Here is a 26,057-nt window from a genome sequence, read left to right on the forward strand (position 1 = left end):
CAGCTACTTTCAATGACAGCACAGCGTGTGTGACTTTTAATGCTTATCTATGTTTTCTCTCTTGCCTTTCTTTCATAGACATTAAAAAATGAGCTTATGTCTTCCAAAGTTTTACCAAAGCATACACTGGAAGTCCCAGAGACCCTACATTACAAGAATGCCACTCCTTTTCTTTAAAGCTTTAATTAGCTTTTAATAAATCATGTGAATCATAAGCAACCAAACGAAAAAGTTAATTTTGCTTTTTTTTTTTCCCTGAAGTAAAATGACACTAATTTAAACCTTTCGTTGTATATACTAAATTGGGTATAATAAACCAAAAGATAGTAGTATTTTTCACTCAGAAGATTTCCTCTGAGGAAGGTATATTTTCCTCCACTTCAAAGGCAAGCCAATTTGAGCAATCAATACATTATTTTCAACAGCCCAAGACAACAACCAGTTAGTAGAAAAAACAGAGGAAAAATCAAATAAGAATGTCTGACCTCACTACCTTTTTTCTTCCATATTCCTTTTTGCCAAAGAAACACTCTTAATGCAAAGAGGTTTTATCAAAGCAGAAAAATTACTCTCTCTATATGCTGAATTTCAGGAAGATACTTATAAAGATTGTCCAGCTATTCTGCAGGCTTGAGAGCTTGTTGCAAAATAAATGCAGTCACTTACATACAGAACACATCATTCCTTTGGAACATATTTAATGAGTTCTGCAAAATGAACTCTGCTTGTGTTTACAGCTGTAGACATTTATAACTCCATCAAAGCAAAACCAATATTCCACATAAAATTGATCTCAGTGCCCTAGCAAGAGCTATTTCATTAACAAGTTATCACTTGCTCTCACCTGTCTTGACTGCAGCCCATCAAGCATTCTCAAACTCTATGCTTCACAAACTTTTATAACCAGAGATGCTAACCTAAAATGTTAACTTAAATATTCAGTGATAAACTGCAATTACATACATGTATAGATTTTCAAAGATATAAAATTACTGTATTTCTTTATGTAGCTTTGAGAAAAAGGAAAAATCCATTACTTCACCCAGCACGTAGCTCAAAAGTAATGCTCTCAAAACTAAATCCTCAAAAACTCTTGCAAAGCCATAAACATTGAGAAATCTGATTTTAATGAAAACTTTTTTGGAATTGTGTTTCCTTTTATAAAACTAAAATAACAAGTATACAAATGTGTTCTGTTTGCAAAGCAATCTTCCCTCAGGTTTCCATTCAGGCTTATTTTTGGTGTAAAAATCATGTCTGGAAAACTTTGCACAGACATGCTCATGCCTAGTGAAATCGGTGTGTCCAAATACTAGAGCTGTATTGAATAAATTCCGCCTAATGTCTCCTTTTTATGCATTAAACCAAATACCAACAAAGTCATTTCAATTGCTTACAAGAACTTCTTTACTTCTGAGTCATGAGGGAGTTTAAAGTCCCATTAGGTCCTGTAAAAGGATGCTGCCTTCTTTCCATCTGAGAGGCATTCTGCCTAAGAAGTATTTGCTCTCTTCATAATGCATATGAAGATGGTCTGAATATTTTGACTACTTCCCTTCTGCTCTCTACAGCTTCTCCCTCTTTTCATAACAATGAAGGTTTAGAAAATTTCAAACAAAGTTTGAACAACATTTAGTTTGAGACAAAATGTGATTTACATCCAGACTTTAACTCAAATGCCTGAGAAACACTAGGAAGAACTGATTGACTGATTGATTTTCCCACTCTGTCAATTGTCTTTAGTTGAAGGTGAAATGTATTTTAAACACCATCTAAAACTTCTAAGAAGCTCTATAAAAACTAAAGACCATACTGGATATTCCCTATATTTTTCAACTTAAATCTGAAACCTGAATTTCAAGTTTCTGCTATATATAATAATGAGTCAACAAACAAGCCATGGGCCTTTTTTCTTCCTTATGGGCAACTCTGCACTAAAGCAAAGCTTTCTACATAGTTATCATCAGACTTTCTTCCCTTACCATGTAATTTTTCTTTGACTTTTGACCACAACAAAAATACTTACCTCTGAGATGCAAATCAGCTTTGGAGTGCAAACTTAGGACCATGCAGTACAGTCACAATGAAGATGCTGACTCCCCTGACCCTGAATTGAAAGTTGAAGTCTGGCTCATGGACACCTTAACTGTTTCCTCTCCATAGGCAGAATTTTACTGTCCTGTTTTAATCCAGGCAGGTCAACTATGTGACCTGTGAAGCTGTATCACACAGTACTTTCAAAACTCTTTTCTCTCTACAAACTTTCAGGAGTAAACACTGAATTTAAAAAATACTCATTTGTACAGGCATCACAGTTACTTCATATTTGCAAAGAGAATTTACATTTTCCCCCTTTTTCTATCTCAGTTTCTCTATCAGCTACACAAAGGATTACACAGCAATTTGTAATACAGTTTTAAAATCAGTAATTCACAGAATTTTAGATATTTAAGAATTTGTATTAAAATCTTACATCAATTATTTAGTCTCTGAACTTCCCACACACACTGCATTCCCCTCCTATTAAGAGAAGGGATGCTTTAACAAGCTTTCCTCTTTTTATTAGATCCCACACTACTCTCCTTTCCTTTCCTCTAGGTCTTTCCTTGCTTCCCTTTGATTCCATCTCTCCCTCCTCTCCTCTTTCAGTGGCTTTCAGAAATGCAAGAGATGAACATTCATCACAAAGCAGTACAGTTCACTGAGCACATGTAGCTGCAAGGATATTCTTGGAACAAACAAGGGGACTGTTTACACTACCTCTGCCCTTCTCTAACTCTCTTCCACAGCTCTCATCTTATCTCCTGCTCTCATCACCCTCCCTTCTATCATCTATTCTTTCTTCTACCATTTTCTTGGCACCTCTTTTCCCCTGCCTGCCTTTTCCCTACCCTGCCTCCAGTGCTTTCTTCCTCCTCTCTCTGCTGGCTGAATGTGAACTGCCTCTTCTTGTTAATGCAAAACATTCTCTCCATATCTATTATTTGAGGCAAGTTTTTCAGAGGTGAGACAAAAACTCCTGATTTCAGCCCACTGGGTGCTGTCTTCTTGAACAGTATAAATGTCCAGAGATCGTTTCACAAAGCAAACATGGTGCAAGACAGGAACACAAGAATCAAATACACACAAAGTATAAGCAAGAAGCTTATTCCTGGAGAAAAAAATCTATTCTTTGAGAAGTCAGTTCTGAGATAGTTAGTAGTAATGTTCACTAATGATCCTTCATAAGAGGGTTTGCCTCTCCCACCAGAAACAATACTAATAACTTTTTAAATCCCAAGAGATAATGATCAACCATCAAACAGAAAGACGTGCTCAGTGCTCATCTGGACTAGGATATAAGCATACTGGAGAGCACACTTTTCTTTTTTTTTTTTTTTTAACCTCTACAGAAAACTCTTTAAAGTTGTTGCAAAACATCTGTTCTTACCTTCTAATGAGGTGACTAGATGAAAGAAGAAGACCATCCAGAGCCAACCCATTCCCGACACTCTTCTTGCACTGATGCCAGCATTAGAATCCATGAAGATTCTCTGTAAATACCACCATCTTCAACAAGCACACACCACTCTCTTGAAAAGGTCTGAGATTTCTTGGAGTGTTTTAATATCTTCCCAAATTAAAGCACAGAGGTCTTCAGAGAGAAATACTGTTTAAGAAAAAACAGAAGATAGAAACAGAAATCAGGTCACTCTAACACAAAAAATGCCAGTTTTTATACACCCATTCCGTCATCTACTACTTCCAAGATACGGGTGAAAAGGAGTAGCACAGGCCCAGTATTTACCATATACCTACCCCTCAAGACTTCAGTCAGTCACAGGTGTTTTGTGCACTGCCAGTACACACAGATTTTGAGACTTTTCACAGCATCAGTGACAGCGTGGTTCCCAAATCAACGTTAATCTCTACCACAGTATAGGCTGTACTCTTACTTAAGTCCTGATCCTTTCTGTATCTTTGGCAATGTTTCTTGGAAGGTGTCCATTCTATTTCCCCTGTATGCTTTTCAAATTCTGTCTCCTGTAATTTACACTTTGCCTTTTAAGGACTCTGCAGGGCAGTAGCCATGACAGGAGAGTTTTTGCCAACACAAATCTGCACAGCTGACACACTTGTAACTGCATTTCAGATACAGGAATTTGTTCCTTTAAGCATATGACTGCACATCGCTACTAAGTTGGACAGTATTTCTCCCATTGATATGTTGTATGTGAGGAAGCAAATGTTGTGATATTTAAGGTCAAATAGGGAGCCTGCATTACAGCTAGAAAAAGCACACAAGTCTAAGTTTATTATCTTAAGTGGGAAAAAATCCAAACAAAACTCTACCACCACCATTAAGAACCTGACATAAAAGCTTATCTTACAGTAAGGGAGCAGCATGTAGCCTAATCCAGCATTGCACTAGATCAATACAGCATAACAATCTTGCTAAGCAAGGTAATTCTAGCTCCATCTGTCCACTTCTCATTCCACCAGAGAAATATCATGGTAATATGTAGGTTGCATGCAAAAAGCCAGTATGTTTTGTTTCTTCAGGTGCTCTTTGAGCAGAGCATTGAAAATGCTCCAATATCTTCAGTGAGACAGTGAAGCGTAGCAAAGGAGAAAGAAAAATATCTCAGGCAATATACAGAAATGGCTCAATAACTTGGCTGAAAGAGGAGAGGGAAGAGTTGTAATTAAAAGGGGCAGCCTCAGTGCAATTATCTGAAAACCTTGCAATAGGGAATTTGAGCAAGTTGGGCATAGCAGAGGAAAAAGCAGCCTGAGGAGTATGCGAAAAGGCAGTGGAGTGCAATTAGATTTGCTTTACTGGAGAGGGAGAGAAATCCTGGGCAGGATGGAACAGTTCTCTCTTCTGCTGCTCCCACTGAGAACCTAGAGCACCCAAGACAGATGAACCAAAGACACTCTGGGCATCACTAAAATGTATGGAAACTAAAAGGATCTCAGCAAGAGGCAAAAACTTTGATTTATGACTACCGAGGAAAGAGAAAAATAAAGTCCGTTAAGCGTAACTGAGGAAAAATGAAGATTAAATGTGAGGATGGATATAAAACAGGTACTACTTATTAGTTTACGACACATCTCAGAATAAAAACACCACTAAATGCAACTGCAAAAAGGAGAAAATTTCAGGGTGAAAGACCAGAAACAATTTCTTTACAGAAAGAACTATCAAAGCACACAGCAGTGTTCTCCTGGAACAGGAGTGACGACTGCTGCCTGAGCCACCAAAACTAAGACTGAGTACACCAAAATCAAGCCTGCAAGACACCTCTACATGGAGACATAAATACTCACCATTTGTACTGCCAGTCAGTCTATAATTTTATAATGTTGAAAAGTTTTTTATTAGACAAGTAAAATCCTAAGAAATGAGGTCTTTTAAGCATTCATAATGAAGGCAAACAAATGCAGAAAAAGAGGTCAAACAAACCCAAGAATACTTTAATTTCAGTCATTTATCTGCAGAAGGCTTGAAAACAGCTCACAATTCAGATTTTCTCATGTTACATAACTTCTGAGCCACAGAGCAGAAAACAGAACCCAAATATACTTTGGCTGCTGGATCTCAGGCCAAAGCATTGAAATGACCACAAAACAGATATAACTAAAACTCCCCTCATACACAAAACCAGACACAAAACAATTTCTGGCTCCAAGGAAACCAACTGCTCTTCTGCTGCTCTCCTCACCTGCACATCTCTCTTACATCTGTTTGCCTTATCCTGGCTGACCCTATATCCCACCAAATTTACACTGCTCTTCAAGAGGAATCATACAGTCTTTGTTTGGATTAGACAGGCAATTATTTTCCCTGAAATAAACTGTGGCTAAATCAAAATGCTGATTGTGATTTAGTAGATAAAAAAGGTAATTTTTTTTTTTAGTATTTAAAAAAAAATTTTTACTCTGCCTCTTCCACACCTCAATGAAAAATGCTTACTCCACAATGAAGGATAGAGAGAACATTATGGAAGCATTTAAGGGAGAGTAGGAGGGAAGCACTAGCCTCTGTGAATTAAAGAGTACCAAGCCCCTAAATTGCTAACCACTGCCCTGCCCTTCCCCCTAGCACCTGATGTGTACAGAATCTGACTACACCCAAAGACGCTCATCTTTCATTCTTCAGTTCTCCTACTACTTCTACCCTACACCAAACTACGTAAACAGAAACCTCAAACCATCCCAACTTTCAAACCACCCTCATCTCTTGTCCACACAAGCACCTTTCCATGGCCTTCTCAGCTAGTTACTTCTTCCAAAACTGCTTTCAGCAAGATTACTTCTCTTTGCTATGGAATCCACTATTCCCCACTCTCCTCCAAATCCAACTGCAAAGCAATACATCTTCTGTGCACAGGATCCTTCAATAAATTTCCTTAAATACTCCTTCTCATCCTCTCTCTCCACCAAGTACGTGAACTTGCCACTCATGTACCAGCTGTCAATCCTCTTATGCTAACATATTTTTAGACATATATTTCCTTAGCTAGTGGAATGATCTCCATCTCCTGAAGTCCTGAAAATTTTAAAGCATCTGAGAAGTGATATTTCCTGAGGATCAAAATGTCTTTTAATGATTCAACCCTATAAAACTGTGAAGATTCCAAGCAGTTAGAAAAGACCAGTCACACATTACTTTTACTGTAATACCAAGCTCCAAGAGATGGGAGATAGACGTTTCTGGGTTGTTTCCTTACATTATTCACCAAAGCTATCAAGACTGTTTATTTTGCCACCATCACTGTGGCACCCAGATTACCAAAATTTGCATTCAAAATCCCAGTTTGAGAGATAAACACAATTACCACCACTATTTTCAAGAATCCTGGTTTCTTAGCGGGACAACCAGAGAGGGAGAAGAGTTCTTTAAGAAGCTTGTCAAGGTGAGTTTTGAACATTACCAAGGATGGAGATTCCTCAGCTTTTTTGGGTTTTTACAGCTGTGTTGAACTGGGTAATTTTAAAATTTCTTTTTACTGGGTTTTTTTCTTCCTTATACGTAGTCAGAATCTCCTTTGCTCTCTTCTCTTTTCTATCTCAACAGAAGAGAGTCAGCTCTTGCCAAGCACCTCAAAGCTTCTTCTACCCAAGACTGAAAACACAAGCCATTTCAGCTGGAAAGCCTTGAATGTGAAACAGCATGCCTGGCTTGACTGTCACTGTTTAAGTCCTGTTTATTCTCACCAGACAGGGCCAGTGCTGTAATTTCTCACTTTTTCTGAATTCAGTCTTGAAGTGGGAACACTTCAGTACCATCTCCAGGCAATGATGCTCAGTGCTACAGAAGAAATAGTGATAGTGCTTTCACATGTGGTAAAACAACTGACAGTAGTACAGTTCTGTGCTTGTGAGATTTCTGTCACAGAGGGCTGCTGTCTGCCCATGCTATACCCAAGCTGTGGCAAAGCATTTCATGCAGCCAGTACCTTTGCAGCAGCTTCTTTATGGAAATTAAGGATTCTCTCAAAGTTCAAGCACTGTCAGTGATGACACTTGAAGAGCCATAGGGCACCAGTGCTGCTAAACAGGTCAGCATGAACTGAGAATTCCCTTCCAACAGTGCATGTGTTAGAAAGGAAGCAGGTTTGCTCCAAGGTTTGTGCAGTCATTATTTTAGAGTACCTCAGTGGTGTAGGTCTGGAGTCTTGATGGAGGTGGTTATGCATGTGACAAACCTAAGAGGGGTCTCCTTAGAATGGACTGCTTTTTTAGTCTTCTGGGGTTTGCATGGCACTCCAAGACCAATCAAAAACAGCTAGATAAACTGTGTTAATTCTGTGCTGGCCTCAGGTTCTTCTGGACCTAAGCTTTGAGCAAAATCCCTTCTTTTCTGAACCTTTTTACTCCAGCCATAAAACTTTAGACAGACCTTCACTGAAGCATGTTCCAGCTTACTACACAGACAATATGCAGTCACGGATCAGAAAGTAATGTACAGTAACCCTATTTCCCTCTGACAGATACCACCTGCACAACCTGACATCAAATAGCATCAAACATTCATCTGAACCATGCATCTGTCTGGCTTCCATGGGAGGAATTCAGACATGCATTTAGGATTAAGAAAAAAGCTAGGAATGTTCAGGTACTGCACAAGCTTTCTGGAGAAAAGATGAGGGCCTGAATAAAGCTGTTTCTTTGAGTTCTATACTTCAAAACACAGGAAAACGCAGAAAGCAGATGAAAACTAAGCCAAGTTTTCTCCGTGTCTCCAGTGCCAGGAAGAGGTGCTGTGTGCAGATGGCTTGCAAGCCTGGCCTCTGTGTGACCCACTTCCTTACTCTTCCTCCAGTATCCACAAATACAAGGCAAAGATTACTACAGAATATCCCCCAATTCATTCCCTTTAGTATCTCTTTAGGAATTCGTCCAATCCCTGTTTTGAACTTCTAACAGATTTGGAAAGATATCTATCCTCGTGCAACGAAGTATTTTTACGTATTTTAAATTGTTCTACTAATAGAAGCTGAAATCGTAACAGTGCCAATTTTTTAATGTTTTCAATTCTTCTTATCTGTTCCAAGAACTTTTCCAAATCATCTTGTTTCCTCCCACTGGAACAATGCTTCTTCCTCGTTCATTGTTAACTTGACTCCTCTAGGCTTATTTCACAGTAGAAATCATTATATGGGTCTAACTTCCCTCTGCGACACTTGATTCCACAAATTTTCCCCATATTTGTCATACTTCTTCCTCACACAAAGGATCTATATGCAAAATAAATGCACCTCAGAAATTCTCCAGGGTAGAGAAAATGCTGTACCTTTGCAAACACAGTCTTTCCTCCTCCTGCACATTCTGCACTGTGACTCATATCAGCTTAATATTATCTCTCAGCAAGAACCATTAAAAAGATAAATGAGCACAACATCTGGGAGAGTCAATAAACTACTATTCCAATTAATTTGTGCTGCATACTGATTCATCACATTTAGGCAGAGTACAAAAAGTGGAATTAATACCTCTCATTCATTATAAATAGGGAATCATGACAGTGTTACACATCAAGCAAAAGGCCTGCCCCCCTCCTTTGTTGCCCCCAGTTCTATCCTACTATAATTGCTCCTTTGCCACTGGGATGCCCTTGCAGCAATGGTCACGCATCTCACTGGGATAAATCTCACACTGCTGTTGTGAAAAGCTGTCACTCAGTGCCTGTCCAGCACTCTGAGCATGACATAATACTGCCTACCTTCTTTCTTAGACAATAATTACAATAACCTATTCATAGAAATCTTTCTACGCCCCAAACAGGAAGTGAATGGGGAGGGAGCAACACATAATTTATCGCTCAGGGTTTTAATATAATGAAGTTAATGTATTTTCTTCAAAAATTCTATTACTGGGGCACATAAAGCACCACAGAAATATGACTGATTAAATAAATAGATCATTTCAATAGCTGCTGCATATCCTTTTATCCTCTGATGAAATTGAGATTATTTTTAATAACTATAATAATTGAGATTATTTTTACTAACTCCCGACTACTTTGAAAATATCTGAGAGAAGAGCAGAATTTATCAAAAAAAGCCCCTTGGATTTTTTACAGTCTGTTCAGTTGATTCATTTAATTTTGAGAGAAACGCTCTAGATGAAATGTAAAACTAAGTTTCAAGGAATACCTCCTCAAGAGCATACATCAAGAAGTATTTCTTCTTGCTGGCTTGATCACTTCCTTCTTAGAGATTATCTGGATAGAGTTGTGTCTGTGTCTCTTGGGATCCCTTAAATTTACAATGACACTCCAAAAGCTGATTGTGAATGTTCTCCAAAGAAAGGCATTTATTTCCTTGTTTACCATGGAAACACTAGGAGTCTTGAAGCTGGTCTTCCATGCTCTGATTATACATTTCCTAGTGGGATCCAAATTAAGAACTTCCATAGCTCTTACAGGGAAGAAAGAGACGCTTATTTTCATGAATTCTTATTAAACCCCTGAGGCCTGAATAGAGTGCCCAACTTAAAAGCATAATCACTCAAATAACCTCTACAGTCAGTGGACTGAGCTGAATCATGTTCACCAGGTAACTAAGATCAGCACTAATTAAAAAAGGGAGCTATGGACAGCTGAACAGCTCCCTCCCCATGACTCCCCAGGCGCAGCCCGAAGGTCTCTGGGGAGATTCTGAGCCTCTGTGCCATCTCCAACCCACACAGGAGGCCAGGTTAGCATCTCTTTAGATAACTACAGTGCTTTCCCTTCAATCTTCTCTCTTCTGTGCCATGACACATACTTGGCTAGAGCAGCTTTACAGCTTAGCTTGTAAATCTAGTCTTTCTTCCTAAGCAAAATTCATTCACAGTTTCCCTGTGTTTCTGGACACTTTCTCAATGCCTCCATATCATATTTTGCTATGCCTAACAAAGATGGACACTGATCTCTTGAAGCTAGAGCAATTTTTAAAAATATTCTAAGTAAAGATACAGATTCTTTCTTCCATCTATTATGTGCTTGAATTATATACATATTGAACACAATTAAGTTCCTGAAAAAAATCTCTTCCCATCCCACAAGATTTGACTTCATTGACAATTTTTATAGTGATTTGTGTAGTTTTCAAAGAAACATTGGCAATTATACTCAAGTTTCTAACATTAACACCTGGAAGCAAAATCACAGCTCCAGAATATTAACAGCATTACAGAATGAAAAATGTGCAGAAATTAATTGTTATTTACGTTATCCATTACTTGCCTAATATAAACTCTTCTAAAATATAACAGGAACTGAAGTGATACAGAAATTACTCCCTTTGAATTTTCATACAGTAAATAAAGGAGACTGTGCAAACAGGGAGAAATGAATTAATAGCTGTCCATCACATTTATCTTCTTTGATTGAAAGAGAAGATGACAACTGTACCCAGTGGGTATGGTTTCACTGTTCTGCTATTGATTTTACTTTGATTTGTCTGGATACTTCTCTCAGTACAACTGTGCACAGATCCCTGCACTTGTATCTATGTGGAAATAAACATGATGTTATCAACTCCAATTATAATTTATCTTTGACAATTATACTTTCATCTGTACAAAAAGAAGACAAAAGGCTTCAGTAAAGAAAAAAATAAGCAATTCACAAACTCTAGGGCACAGCAGCAAACGTTTGTCAAGCACTGTGTAAAATGCTGTTTCCAAAATTCCAAGCACAGAATTGTAAGTTTATAATACTAGACTCAAGTATCCCTGAAGATCACCACATTATTAACTTTGAGGAGAAAATAATCTGTGGTACTAAAAATTCTTCAAAAATTGACCCTTCCTTTTCCTTCTCTGATACAACTTAAGTTTTAACAAACACCCCAAAATTCACTGAAATTTTATGATAGAAGACATCTGAAAACAAGAAAAAATATGCATCCTGTTTTGGCATTTAAAAGAGGAAGGGAAATAACACACTTTCACAAATGGCTATTAAACAAACGATGTGTTAGTGTCCTGGGATAGGGTTAAATTTCCCCTTAGGATCTGGCACAGTGCTGTGTTTTGGATTGAGAATACTCTTAGTAACACAGATGTTTTAGCTGCTGCTAAGTAGAGCTTACTCTAAATCAAGAACTTTTCAATTTCCCATGGTCTGCCAGTGAGGAGATGGACAAGAAACTGGGAGGGAGCATGGCCAGGGACTGCTGACCCCAACAGGCTGAAGAGGTATTCCACACTATGGAATGTCATGCTCAGTACATAAACAGAGGGGAGGTGGCCAGGATATGTTGATCACTGGTCAGGGATACGCTGGGCATCCATCAGTGGGGGGTGAGCAGCTGTACCATGCATCACTTGTGTTTCTTGGGGTTTACGCCTCTCTCCTTCTTTCCTTTCCATCATTATCATCATCACCATTATTATTGTTATTGTTTTATTCCAATGATTAAACTGTTCTTATTGTTGTAATCTCAACCCACGTCTTTTACCTTTTTTCACTTTTCCTTCCCATCCCACTGAGAGGTGGGAGGGTAGGGGCTAAGCAAGCAGCTGTGTGCTGCTTAGCTGCCAGCTGGGGTTAAACCATGACAGTGACGTAAGGAGAATGTCCCTAAAATCACGTTCTCATCCACTCAGCAATGCTGATCAAGCTGTTTTCTTCAAGTGAAATTAAAGTTATTATAGACCAATTTCTGATTGCTAATGGATGGAAAGTGGTAAAGAAGACGAGCACAGTGTTTGCAATGGCCAGACAAGCAATGTCACAAATCAGAAAAATAACCTTGGCATTTGCTGACCAAGTCTGCAAATGCAACTGCAAATCTGCACAGACAACCCAAACACAGAGCTGCAAAACAGCCTTAAAGGCACTCTCAGGACACTCAAAAAGAAACCAAGGGCCTGAAGGGTTGAGCAGGAGCAAAAGTGAGAGTGGCTTGCAAAACTAAGAAGAAAAGAGATGTTCTATACTAATGCTCATTCCTATTGTAACTTAAGAATGTAGCCTTACATGGCACGTCTAGAAATATGTGAAACCAAGATCCAACACACAAACACTCAAAAGAGGGGGAAAAAGAACAAGCTGAAAATACTTTTCTTAAACTATTCATTGTGGACCAGTTTGCAAAATCCTTTAGTAAGGATTAATATTTTCTTCAGCTGCAGTAAAGAACTTCATTTTTTGCAAAAATGTGCTTACTGTCTTCATCTCTAATTTTGCTTTTGACTTCATGAGGGTTTTACAGTGAGAAATATTTAGCATAAGCAGAAAATGCATGTTATTCGTATTCACAGTATCCAAGGTTGTTTCTATTGGGATATAGTGGCAGCACTGACAACCAGTTAAAAGATAATGTTCCTCTTCTATGGGAATTCCCATCATTTTGAAATTGCCTTTCATTCCATGAAAGAAACTGTCATTTCAAAACAGATTACAGAAAGGAATAATAATATTAAAGCACCTTTATTTAAGTGCAGCTCTTTTTATTAACCTCCTTTCTGGCTTCAATGAGGCAGCTTGGGTTTTCAGAGAATGCACTTCATAATCTAAGGGTTAATTAAAACTACTTTTTTCCATTTTAATCAGTTTCACAGCCTTGGGCTGTCATAGAGCTTGGTTCACAAATTGTTGGCTTCATGCATTTGCAGATAGAGGCTACTTTTAAAACTATTTAATTACTAGCATTATTTATCATCACTGTTTTTATTCCTGTTAAGAGAAGAAATAATGCCTCTTTGTAAAACAACAAGGCAGAAAAGCACTCAAGCACGATCACTTCACTGACTTTTTCACTGCCTTGACCTTGCTGTCCAAACCTACCTTCACTCAAAGCAGATGATTACCAGGTACCTTCCATCTAGTTATAACCCCACAAAATTGCAAATACCAGTTTTTGAGTTCATAAGTTTGCCCCAACAGAGGGCTGTAACATAATGTATTCCCCGAATGGTAGTGAGAATAAAAATTTATATTCAGTCAAGCTGATTCCCTTATGTTTTGCTGACTGCACCAACAGGCTGTACAATATACAAGCTTTAGCTCCAGCACGTAAATTAGAGCGTTTGATGTGGAAATATATGCACAAAACTAGGAAGCTATGAGGGAGGGAGAAAATGGCTCAGAGAAGAGCTCTACCACACAGCCTTCATTCTTTTATGACCACTGTTTGCCTGGATGGGAATTCTGTCTGTTCTACCCTTAGTTTGAGTCTCACGTTCACATGAGGTACTAAAACATCACAAAACAACCCTGCTCTGCTCTGGTCATACTCTGAGAAGTGCATACCAGCACTTACAGCAGCCTGTCTACAACCATTTCTGCAGGAGGTGTTACTTCTCCGTGCAGTAAGAGGCAATTAGGGAGCTACCTTGACAGCAATCTCTTCAGAACACAGAAAAAAGAACTATGAGACCTACAACTTATTCTGGAAAGACTTTGAGAAAATAGATGGTTTCTTCAGTTTTGCTGTCTTCAGTTCCAGTCTTGAAATCCCTAGCATTCACTCAGTTGTCCTTCCTCTTAGTGCCTTGGTCTCACTGATAAAATGGCTGAACTGAGCAACAAGAACAGACACTACAGAGGTCCCACTGGACTTCAGAAACATCTCACTTGGTCTTTAACACTCACTTTCTTTTGTCAACATCTAGGTATTTATTTAGAGGACAACACTAATGATTCATGCTTATTCAAGGCTTCGACCAGGTTTTCACTTTGACTTTGGGAATCAGATTGCCCAAAACTGGCTCTCATTTACGAGACAATTGAGAGGGAAATGAAGCAGAAATGGTAGCTTGAAGAAAAGAAGTCAGATGAAGGCTGCAAAGAAGAGACGATCTGAATGGCAATGACTGCTTGGAACAATTACCTGAGTTCAGTGAAGCATCACAAGGAGCTCATGTGTAGCAAAAGTGGGTTAGAGAGCTCCACCAAAAATTTGAACTTGCCACTGGCAGAGCCTGAAGAGCAGCCAATTTTGTTCTCAGGTCCTTCCCTCCTCCTCCATCCTGCATTTCCAGTTCGATGTTTCCACCCTCAGGAAATGGGAACATTATGTGCCACTAATACTTCAGCAGAACAGAAATAGTCTTAAGAGGAAAAGGGAAGGCCAAGCAGGTTACGGTAGAAAGATATTTCAGGCTCATACCATCTCTTTCTAATTCATGTTTGTATTATTTTTCGTGCCAGAGATGAAAGCAACAACACATAAATCTCAGAGTTCATCCTGCCTCCTCAGTGTCTCAAAGGCTTATTTATATTTCAGTGTGGATGCTGGGGCTCAGTGCTCTCCTAACATCCACGTCCAGCCTCAAAGCCAAAGGATTACATTTAAAATGGAGTGAGTACAATACAACACTTCCTTTCCTTGGGTATCAACTAGTCTTGGTCCTAACAGAGCAGATCCAAGATACATTTTCTGTCAGGAAGGTAGTCCCTCTCCCAGCTGTTGGTAAGACTATAACAATGGAAACAAAATGAGGGGGATGGGCATCTTTATTTAGACAACATCTGGCCTACAGACCCTGGTCAATTGCAGGATTTTTGTCAGTGTATTTCTTTAAGCTTCCCTAGTCATATTTTTAAATATCATTAGCAATAGGTCTTCCATGACTTTCTACAATCTATGTGGACCTTGGCTGGAAGAAACCACACCATAATACTAAATCCAAACCCATCTACCTTGGGCAATTTGAGCCAGCCCTTTTACTTTGGCCAGCACATTGTCTGGGATCCTGTCAATATTCTTTTAGATACTCTAGTGACTCCAGAGCAAACCCTTTTCACTCATCAGTAAGCTAGCGCTTTTTAATAGCATTTTAAAAATTCCCTATAGTCACCTAATCACTTCTGTTGCTCTTCACTGAGCTCCCAGTTCATCAGTGCTGTGGCAGAGAAGTTCACGCAGTCAAACACAAATAGTCTCTGTACATCTGCATCAGTGCCATAAAGTCAGGGAGTCTTCAATTTCAACACCACAGGTTCAGAGGCACAAAAGAAAAAAAGTAGAAAATGTCAGGCTCATCTGCTATGATCTGGGTGGAGTAGGGGAAAGCTAAGCCTTTAAAAAAAAAATCTAAAAAATAATTTTAAAAGAACTTTCTGAGAGTTTAGGGCAAGTTCCCCCTTCCCACTCTGATTTCCATACACACAACTCTTTTCAACACTATTAGACACAGTGGCCTGGTACAGACTATCAGCCAAGAGAAGCAGGAAATGTACAACTATTCAAAGGAGCCTATTCTGATCCTTTCAATTAGGACTGTCCAGTAGGTGTTGATTTATTGAACAGAATAAGATCTGTTTTAGCTTAATTCTTTTAAAGCATTTAACATTTTTATTTTTACTCTGTTTCCAAAGACTGATTTGTTTTCTTTACACTCTGTCATCACGCACTCTTTTTGAGGGGTAACCCACCAGACATAATCAAAAGAATCTATTTAGGAGACAATTTTTTAAGCTATTCTTTTCAAGTAACAGGATCTAGTCATTAATTTTATTTCACAGAATCACAGAATGGTTTGGGTTGGAGGGGACCTTAAAGACCATTCAATTCTGATTCCCCTGCCATGGCCAGGGACACCTGCCACTAGACCAGGTTGCTTCAAGTCCCATCCAGCCTGGCCTTCAACATTTCCAGGGATGGGACATCCACAGCTTCCCCCGGCAATCTGTTCCAGTGCTGCACCACTCACCAAGTAAAGAATTCCTTCCTCTACACCAACTCTTCAAGTCTGAAGTCTTTCCCAAATGTTGTATTGCTTACATGCCCTTGACAAAAGTCCCTCTCCAGATCTCCTATATTCCCTTTAGGTACTGGAAGGCCACAATGATGTCACCCTAGAGTCTTTAAAATGGAGTGTTCTTCTTCAGTCTGAACAATCCCAGCTCTCTAAGCTTGTCTTCAGGAGAGGGGCTTCAGCCCTCTTCCTGGCTTTCTCTGGCCCTCCCTTCATGGCCCTCCATCTTCTATCCCAAGATGTGCTTAGTTCTTCCAAGAACCTGCAGCTCTCTGAGACCATCCAGAGCCACTTCTAATTCAAGACTGGTAAAATTATCCATGAGAAACACACAACTGTCAACACCATTCTTGCAGTCTGAGTTAAGATGATTTCTGACTGAAACAAGGAGCATAAGTCATGCATCATTCCCATTACGTTATTTCACCAAATGTCTTTCTGGTGCTCAGCCTGGGGCCCCAAGCAAAAAGGTAGATCCAGTAAGGCTCAAAATGAAGACTAATTACTCTTCAGCATCTGACTCCACATACATGTCCCAGCAGAACAAGGCACGTGCAAACTAAGAAAATTCCCTCACTCAAGCCTCTATCTATCCCCTGGATTTTAACAGACTGCTGATTTATACTCAAGTCACCAGAATTTGTTCTCACATCACATGGTACTGCATCTATATGTATTTCTAACATGCTTAGATACTGGAAGAGAAAACTGCTAAGATCCTCTCTGCACTAGCACTGAAACAAACATTCCTAAACAGAACTATTCCATTCCTGATACCATAGTGATGGCAATGGTAACTGCTGATATGGTAGCCCCTTTATGGACAACACATGGACCAAACAGGATTAGCAAACTCACTGAAAAGTGAAAATGTCAGTATATATTTGCATCCCCATTGCTGCTGGCACCAGCTGAAAGCCTACTGACATTAGCAAGGGAAGGGACCATCTGGGAGACAACTGCAGGCATGCATCCCAATCCAGCTGTGCTTCCAGCAGCTTCTTCCTGGCTCAAACCCAAAAAGGAGTAATTTCAAACATCTTCCTGGTGCAGAAAGCATTCCAGATTCTGCGTACTGGAATGAAATTGATCCTAGCTGCAAGTGAAACCTAACATTTCGAAATTCAAACGGTCTCATAAAAAGTCCAGTTTGAATTTCCAATTTGAAATTATTCAAAACCTACCCAGAAATTTTGTCCCTGTTGTGACATCCCACTCTTTTCTTAGAGAATAGTCAGGAAGATAAGAGAGTTCTGCCAAGGAACCATGCTTCTGAGAGAACCTGTGGTAAGCCTGATGCTAAAGGCTTCCACACAGGCGTCTGTATCCTACACACTGCCTCTGAAGTGGTCAGCTGGGCCAAACAGATTCATATCATGTGAGTGTTTTGCAGTAAGTGGGAGAGAGATCAGGTCATTTAGGGAGCTTTGAAAGCTTTACAGTAACTTGGAGAAACATCAGTATGCTAAAACAGAAATATCTTACAAAGAGTCAGTAGTTCTCAGTCTTTAGCTTCTAGGGTTTAATTACATGATTTAGACACGTTGGATATTTTCCAGAGACATGGCACAGAGCAAAAAACTGTACTTGGAAACTGCAGAATCAGCAGAGGAATCATTTACTTGGCAAGCTTAAGGAGACTGGGAAAAAAAAAAAAGCCTGTCTGAAAATGAAGTCATGTATGTTTCAATGTGCAGGTCTGGGCTGGCGAGAATTTCCATCCCAAGGTGAATCAAGACCTTAAGGATTCAGCTTTCGTATGTAAGACTGTAGTTTTCAGGCTGGATAGGCTGTGTTCTTACAGTACCCAGCATCTTCCCTACTGCCAGAAGAGCCCTTCTCTCCGCTCCTTGCCCTTAGTTGTGTGCACACACGTGCACAACAGGAGTGGGGGCGTCCACGTGAAACGTCTGAACAAAAATCTTCTTGACAAGCAGGCCTGAGTGGCAGAATGCACAGGGGCCTCTGGAGGCATGGAAAATTGAAACCGGTGACCAGAAGAGCTTTTCTCAGAAGCGGTCTCAAGAACAATCTTCAAGCAGGACCTCTGTGACAGAAGCATCAGCTGCTCCATGGTGACTTTTTAAGAGGCAAGACAGCACCTTCAGTATAAAATAATGTGCCAGGTTCCGCAAAAAGTACACACATTTTAATTGCATTTTTAAAAACGCAACATATATAAACAGTACCCCTCTGATAAAATCCTATTTCTGGTGGCAGAGGAGTATTTCTTGAAAGCGCAACACATGCCTCTGAGAAGGAAGTACGAAGTACTAGTGTAGTTCTTTGTTAAGTGTAAAACTCCTTGTATAAATCAAGTGTGAGAAGAGTGACAACATGAAATGGCTTTTTCTTACTCAGGCTTGCCGCTCACATGTTTGACTGCTATGGCTGACATGAGCAATTCAGGAGCTTTCATCCTTTTGGGGGTCTGTTTACGTAGCACAGTTGGCAGCACTGGAGAAAGAGAACTAGTTTGCTGTAGTATAACATCTACAGAATTATTTACAAAATACACCTGTGTTACACTTGTGTACTCCCTGACACTTCATGGCTGCCAAAGAGCAAATATGGAGAGAACAGTGGTATCCAGCCCAAGATTTATCAGGTAGAAGCTAAAGTATAAGGTCATAATGATTTGGAAAACTGCTGAATGTGTGGAGTCTGTAGCTGGAAGAAACACCTTACTGTATTTCTGTAAGGTGGTACAAAACTTACTAACAAAATCAAAATCAACAGCAAGATATAACATTAATAAAATATTAAATTGGGTTTAAGGAAAAAAAAAACAGCAAACAAGAATAAATTATGACAATATTATAGTGGCTCATCAGTTTCTCCCTAAACCTTTAATCAAGTTTTCACAGAAATAAGTCTTTGAGCTTTTTGAAAAAAAAAATCAGCACATGTTTATGACCAAAACCAGCCAATCTGGAATATTCTTCATAAATGCTTTTTCATGACAGCACCCTTTTTAGAAGATACTGCCCTCTTGTTTGGTGGCTAAATGACATTATAAAGCTCTAGCTTGACCACACACGCCAATTTGTACTTCTTCCACCTTCTATTGTTTATGTGTGCAGTAAAGATATGCAATATGGCCACAGAAATGAAAAACAAAAATATATTGTGCAACCTGTAAGAGTGCTCCAAAAGTACTCTGCACTAATCTGTAGGGACATCAGGTTAATCTCTCCACAGGGACTGCTGATGGATAATGAAATACAAGGAAACTAAGGTTTTAGGGAGAGCAGACCTGGAAAGAGAAGCATTCCTGAACCAGAGGAAAAGCATGCATAATTCTGACAATCCGGGGAAGGAAAGTTGGCCAAAAACCAAAACTGTCTTAATTGGAGGCACACAAGATAAAGGAGGGAGAGGATACACTCATCTCTTCCATGACTCTCTGCATATGGCACATGCAGTATCAGAGGGGAGAAGAGGAAGCCATCTGCACCTGGGCACAAAGAGGGATGTACACAGTGAATCTGTACAGGCACAGAGAAGACAATTCTCAATGGGCTGAGGGATCAGCTCCCTTGTCAGACACATCTGCTGGCAGCCTATGGGAGCAAGCTGGAGAATAAGCAGCTGTCTCCTTGGAGCCACCAGCTGCCTTCCCCCCAAAAAAGATTTACACTGTGCCATTGGTCAGCCTCTAAGTAAAATACAGAAGGCAAAGACAGTAGCAGCCTTGGGCAAAAGAAAAGAGAACAGACATCTCCTCCCCAGCCCCTTCCAAAAAGTCTCCACAACCTAGGCTGTTCTTGCCACAGATAACAGCTTGGAAGAGCTGAGAACTTCAGAACAATGCAAGAAAACATGACTTTCTGTGCAGTTTCAGTGATTAAATTAGAAAGATATTCAATCCTACTTCATAAACTATCCAGTGCCCCAAAGTGATGCTATTTCCAAGAATCAAAATGCATGGCCACACAAGCAATTCTGAGCAGATCAGTGCAAGTGCAAGAATGTCGAACAGGAGAGAAACCCAGAAGACAAGAAAAAATGTTCAGTGGCTAGAGGGGCACACAGGTCAAGGAATTAAAAACTGCACATGCGTAATTTGGCTAAGAGAGCATACATGCAAAAGGCAGTAAAGGAAAGAATGCAATTATGTGCACTTATCTGAAGCTTGCCAACACATTAGCAAAGCAAACTGAAGTAGTGCAAGATGTTGAATTTAGAGAATGAACTTCTAAAGAAAAACAGTATTTTTTTCTGCAATGAGATGGGGTGGCATCAAAAGAGAAGGATTATTAGATTGTGGACTATCTTTCCCTTTCCTTCTCCCAAAGGAACATCAGCATTGGAATTATTTCAAACAGGGAATGAAGAAATACCTAAAAATAGCCAATAAATCTTGTACTAATGGCTCAGGGCAGGTGGATCAGCTGTGACTAAACAAGAGTGCACCCACATCCAGTTCCATACTTCGGATTAGAACCTATATAAAAAAAAAGGAAGCCTCCTCCTTCATTGCAGCTGAGGCTACAGATTTGTCTCTGTAACAGACGTGTCTGGTGGCAGCTAACTCTCCTTGACTTTGTTGTTTCCATTTGCCTTCTCACTCCATCATGAATCTGCATGACTTGGTATCAGCGCTAGTGAAAGATGCCCCTTGGGAGATTTGCTTTCCTCATCTTTACTCTCTGATTTCTGGAATTTGTAGGAAAGGCAGGTGATACTCACTCTCCTCTCCAGGCAAATGAGTGTGGTAATAGCATGAGAAACTTCAGAGTAAGTGAAATCATCTCAGTGGATCCCACAAAAGGCAAAATTAAAATTACCCACCACAACAGCCCCTCCCACATTCACAGATTTATTTAGCTTGAGTAGTAGTAACTTGCATCATCTCCTTGAAAAATAGCCTAACATGGCTTTTCTCTGCCACAAGCTCTCATACAGCCATCTGTCCCCCACAAGAGCGCTGAGCAACCCTACCCACAGACAAGAGCACACAACCTTCCACACGATCCTTCCACGAGGATCGGGAACTCACTCCAGCATCCATCAAGCCCTACTTCAGAGACTTCAAAGGCAGCGTTTCCCTCTGGCTCTTCAGGGGGCTAGAGAGAGGGGAAACACCGCTCGCGGGAGCAGACCAGCTGCACCACGGCCGTGTGGAAGGGCTCTGGGTGTGATGGTAATCTCCGTGACCCGACTCCCACATCTGTCCCCTCCGTGCCCACAGCCGGCACCTGACAGCAGAGGTGCGCTCGGGGAAGGGTCCCGCTAACGCAGCCTTTGAGCAGCACACACAGGGAAAGGAGGAAAAAAACATCACCTGAGGAGTTTTAACCCCTTTTCGAAGTAGTCCTCGCTCGTTCTGTGCCCCCTCCCCCGGCTGGCAGAGACCCGCGGGTACCCGCGACCGCGTCCCGCTCGCTGCGAGCGCTCCGGCCGGACTCACAATGCCCGTCCTCGCCCGCCCGCCACGGTACCTTGTGCAGGACTCCAGCAACACCCCCTCCACTTCCCAGCATTACTCGAGCAGCGTTCGCAGGAGCCCTTCCCGCTAGAGCCGTGCCGCCCGGCCTCCCGGCATCAGAAAAGTTGGACAAAGACCATTTTCACCGCGCGAGTTGCACCATCCCGGTGGCCAGCGCCAGCTCCCTCTCGCTCCGCGCCCAACGCCGCTTTGTCCCCCGGCCCCGGGCACAGCCTCTGGCCTCGCTCGACGTCTTTCAACAAGTCGGATGCTTGTGAGCAGTCCCGATCCTTGCGCTCCCCTCCAGGCCCTTCACTGGCAACGTCGTCTCCCCGCCCAGGTTTCCCCTCCTGCAGGAGTCTCTCTTCCTCTCGCTTCCCAGGATCTGCCTTGTCCCTTTCTCCAGGCTGCTCTCTCTCTCTCTCTCGCTTTCTCTCCCCTCTCCCCTCTCCCTCCCTCCCTTCCTCGCCGTGCCCCTCCTCCATTCTCTCCGCCCCCCCGACCTGCTTTCCTTCGCAGAAGCCCAGCGACGGCAAAAGGGGGTGGGGGCGCTGCGAGATCCCGCACTCGGAGGCGGCTGCAGCCACTCCTGTCACTTCCGCGGCCATCGCCATCCTCTGTGCCGCACGCCCCGCGGCTCCCCCGGCAGCCTCCCGGTCGGAACCGCTCCGCTGGGCGGGTCGCTGGGCGGCACCGGCTTCCCTCCGCGATCCCAGGCTGTGCTGCCGAGCCCCTCCCGCTTCCCCCACCCAGCCTCTTCCAGAGGGGGATTTTCCAAAAGGGTATTCCTTCACCGCCTGCTCTCCGGGGATGCCGCGTGTGGCCGCAGCTGTGCCTGCCCCAGCCTCTGCCCGAGCCCCTACCCCTGCCAGGTTCAGGTCAGGAAGGACAGTGTGGCTGCACAAGACTGATCCTTGGTCCGTCTCTCTTGACATTGTTGAAATCCATGTTACTGTGTGCCATCTCCTGTTGGTCTGCATAACGCAGCCCAAAGTTTGTGCATCTGTGCATACTTGTACTCCATCTCCTATGCTTCCTCTCTACTCAGCCCTGGTGAGGAGCCTCTGCAGCACTGTGTCCAGTTCTGGGCTCCTCAGTCCAAGAGAGACATGGAGCTCCAGAAGTGGGTCCAGTGGAGGGCTACAACGATTATTAACAGACTGGAGCATCTCTCTTTTGAGGAAAGGCTGAGGGAGGTGGGCCTGTTGAGTCTTTAGAAGAGATGTCTGAGAGGGGGCTCACCGTTGTCTTTCAGTATCTGCAGGGAGGGTGTCAAGGGTGGATCCAGGCTCTTCCCAGTGATGCCAAGCATTAGGACACAGGGCAATGGGCAGAAACTCATGTACAGGAAGTTCCACCTGAGCATGAGGAAGAATTTCTTTACTATGTGGGTGACTGACCACTAGGATTGCCCAGAGGGGTTGTGGAGTCTCCCTCACTGAAGATATTCCAGAACCATCTGGACACAATCCTGTGCCATGTGCTCTGAGATGACCCTGCTTGAGCAGGAAGGTTGGAGCAGATGACCCCTCCCATGATCCCTTCCAAGCTGACCCATGCTGTGATTCTGTTAAATGTCACAGAGGTGAAGTGTTTCCTTGATTCTAGGTACTGACAAACCTCAACTGTGTGAGTGAATCAAACAGGGTTTCTCAGTTCTTCCAAAGGAGAACCTCACCTTCCAATGTGGAAACAAAGAAATCAAAGCATCTTTCTTGAAGAATCTTTCCGGGTGTCTCCTGTTTCCTGCCAGTGCAAGAACAAGAGTCTATACCCTCATTCTGCAAATGTCACTGGGCTGAATACAGAGAAATGCTAGTGGATGAGGCATACAGCATTCCCCTCTGCTCGTTCCTGCCATTCAGTGAGTTACACAGCTGAGCGACAGAAAGTGAGGGAGGGTGCCACGAGCTAAACACAGCATGCATTAGGACTGAACGGAAAAGTTATTAAAACTCAGTGCCTTACAATTCATAAATACTTCTGTGATAACACAGAGCAGAATTTTGGGCTTCTGTTCCCAAAGTAACTTCCTTTGGTTTGAAGTATGAGCTTCACAATACACACAATAGAAAGTGAATATGATTCACAATGGAAAGTGAATGTGATTCCCTTCCATGTAAGACACTGGTACACATACAAAAAGAAAAAGCACATTGAATAAAGCTCTGCTTTAAAGAATTACCATCAGCATACAGTGACACATCTCAGTGTTCAAAAAGCTAGAGCTAGTTTCCACAGAGCACAGTCTTTTCTAGCAGTTCTGTATATATGCAGAGTAACACAAATACCTACTTCTTCCCAGACAGCATAGTTTCTTTCTTAATCCTCTCTGTGGGGGTTTCTAGACACCAATTACAACAGACCTCTTTCCTTCCAACTTCCCTCCCTCTCCCTCCCCCCATCTGTTTCTAAAAGAAATTTACTTTAGGAGAAATTGCAGGTATTCAGCTCCTCCTGGAATCTGGTCCTTACTCAGCTGGGTGGTAAATTTTTGCACATATGTTTTCCTTTCTTCCTCATTTTACTACTATGAGGAGCATCTGGCCCCTAGAAAGGGGCAGTGGGACTGTACCATTGCACCGGGGTCGGGAAAGAGGTTAACTAGCTGCTTTGTTCAATAGCTGCAGAAACACTTCCTCCCCTTTATGGTAACGGAATATTCCCCCCAAAACCTCCTCCTCCTCCTTCTTGTGGAATGAAAGCCAAGCATGAGCGAACTGCTACACTGAATGGGGAAGTCTGAGAAAAGTTCCTGTGCACGCGTGCACATGTAAAATCCAAACCCTCTTTAAAACCTCACCTGGTGAAAGGCGAGCTGACAGTCAATCTTTTATGAGGGATTAATTTTTACATCAGTGTTTAAATGTTTTTTTCTCCAATGTTGCAGCATTTTGCAATGCTGCAGAATTTATATCTTAAAAAAAAAAAAAAATCCAGTTTCTGAAATCTCCCTCTGCTAGGCAAATTATCACACCTACCAGAAAAACTCAGCCCTCTCAATATATAAACAACCACAGCCGACATGACAGAAACAGAGAAGAAAAAGCTCTCAATCCCAAGCTACCACACATGGATTGGATTCTCAGGAGAATCTTAAATGTGACAAAATCAGCATATCTCACGCAACAGTGTGGCTTGAATGATACAGAGCTGTGATCTCCAAAGAGGGAGGCATGCACCCCAGAGGGGTTTTCAAGGCAACGCATTGGTGTGCAGGAGGAAAGCAATAGAACTTCAGTAGTACATAACTTATAAATAAGTAAATATATGTATAACAGGGGTGTTTGCTAAAGAATTTTACCAAGAGGGATGTGTGATCAAGAAAGTTTGGAGACGTTGATAAAGACAATCACGTACTCCAAGTTACACAGACAGACATTCGTTTTATAGACACAATTCCACACAATAGTGAGCTTCAAATGTCCAGACACACAAACAGATCTCTTAATATTTAAAGTTTCAGTTATTAAAACAATGGTCAGAGCAGCAAAGCATAATTCATTTATCAAATACTCTCCTCACTGTGTGAAACGTGTTAGGTCTTGAAGAGAAAAGAACTGGAATGTGCAGGGCAGACCACACAAACCAAAGAGAAGAAAACCACCCATGAGAGAATAGCTGAGGAGGATAAAAGGGAGGGGTGAGGCTAAGACAAGGGGAATAGAGTTTCAAAGAAAAAGGAGAGAAGAAGGAGGGTAAGAGTGAGAGAGGTGGGAGACAGAGGTAGAGAAAGCAAGATACATACAGAGCAACTATAAAAGACAGACAAGGAAAGAAAGGGATGTGAAGAAGAAAGGGAGGAGCTGGGAACAGCAAATAGAATAGCAGGCAGAGGAAAGAATAAGAAGGGTACTATTTATACATGAGAGGACATGTTTGACAAGCAGTTTTGAAGCAGAACTATTTAGTGGATAAAATCTTCAAGAAGATTTTTGTCAAGGGCAGATTTATCACTGCAACTGTCTGAAATAGCACATTTTCCTTCACAGATTTCTGAAAAATAATCATACAGATCAGTAAACTAAAACCTTATGATATCCTTCTGGATACCCTTTATCCAAAGCCTTGTTGTTTTGCTTGTTGCTGTGTTTGGTGAAGTACAAAGGTATTTTCTTCCTCAGAAAGCCTGGCACAGAAAGAGGAGAAGCTTACAGAAAATTCATAAGAGATAACTGAAGATAATTTGGGGAAGCACAGAAGTGCAAAGGACTGAGAGGCAGCTCAAGATGGAATGTGAAAAACCAGACCCTGCAACTTTACAGTCTTCACACTGGCTCCTGGCAACCACCAGTATACAGTCATGCTTTTTAATGTTTGTTTTTGGGGTTTTTTCATGTTTATCACAAATAATGAGATTTTTTACCAGCAAGAAGGCTTCTGAGTGGCAGTTTTCCCTTGACACAAGCATTGTTCTTCTGCTTGCAGACCAGGACAAGGCTCTGCC

At 41.4% G+C, this 26,057-nt stretch overlaps 1 protein-coding gene across 3 annotated transcripts in view; it reads right to left on the reverse strand.

Annotated features, from left to right (window-relative positions):
* Window positions 1-22,287, reverse strand: part of LOC106863056 (ephrin type-B receptor 5) — a 64,514-nt gene extending 42,227 nt beyond the window's left edge. For 2 of the 3 annotated variants that reach the window (XR_015801262.1, XM_014892378.2), the window contains exons 1-2: window positions 21,624-22,026; window positions 3,431-3,649 (exon numbers count right to left, since the gene is read on the reverse strand). Coding sequence is in view for 2 of the 3 variants with exons in the window: in XM_014892378.2 (XP_014747864.1) it covers window positions 3,431-3,524 (94 nt within the window). In the remaining variant the exon portion in view is untranslated. Of the gene's footprint in view, window positions 1-3,430; window positions 3,650-21,623; window positions 22,027-22,113 lie in introns of those variants that run through there. The other variant, XM_014892377.2, reaches the window with a different exon arrangement.
* Between the last annotated feature and the right edge of the window lie 3,770 nt (window positions 22,288-26,057).

This window comes from Sturnus vulgaris, chromosome 2 (genome assembly GCF_052056855.1).
Source record: "Sturnus vulgaris isolate bStuVul1 chromosome 2, bStuVul1.hap1, whole genome shotgun sequence".
NCBI lineage: Eukaryota > Metazoa > Chordata > Aves > Passeriformes > Sturnidae > Sturnus > Sturnus vulgaris.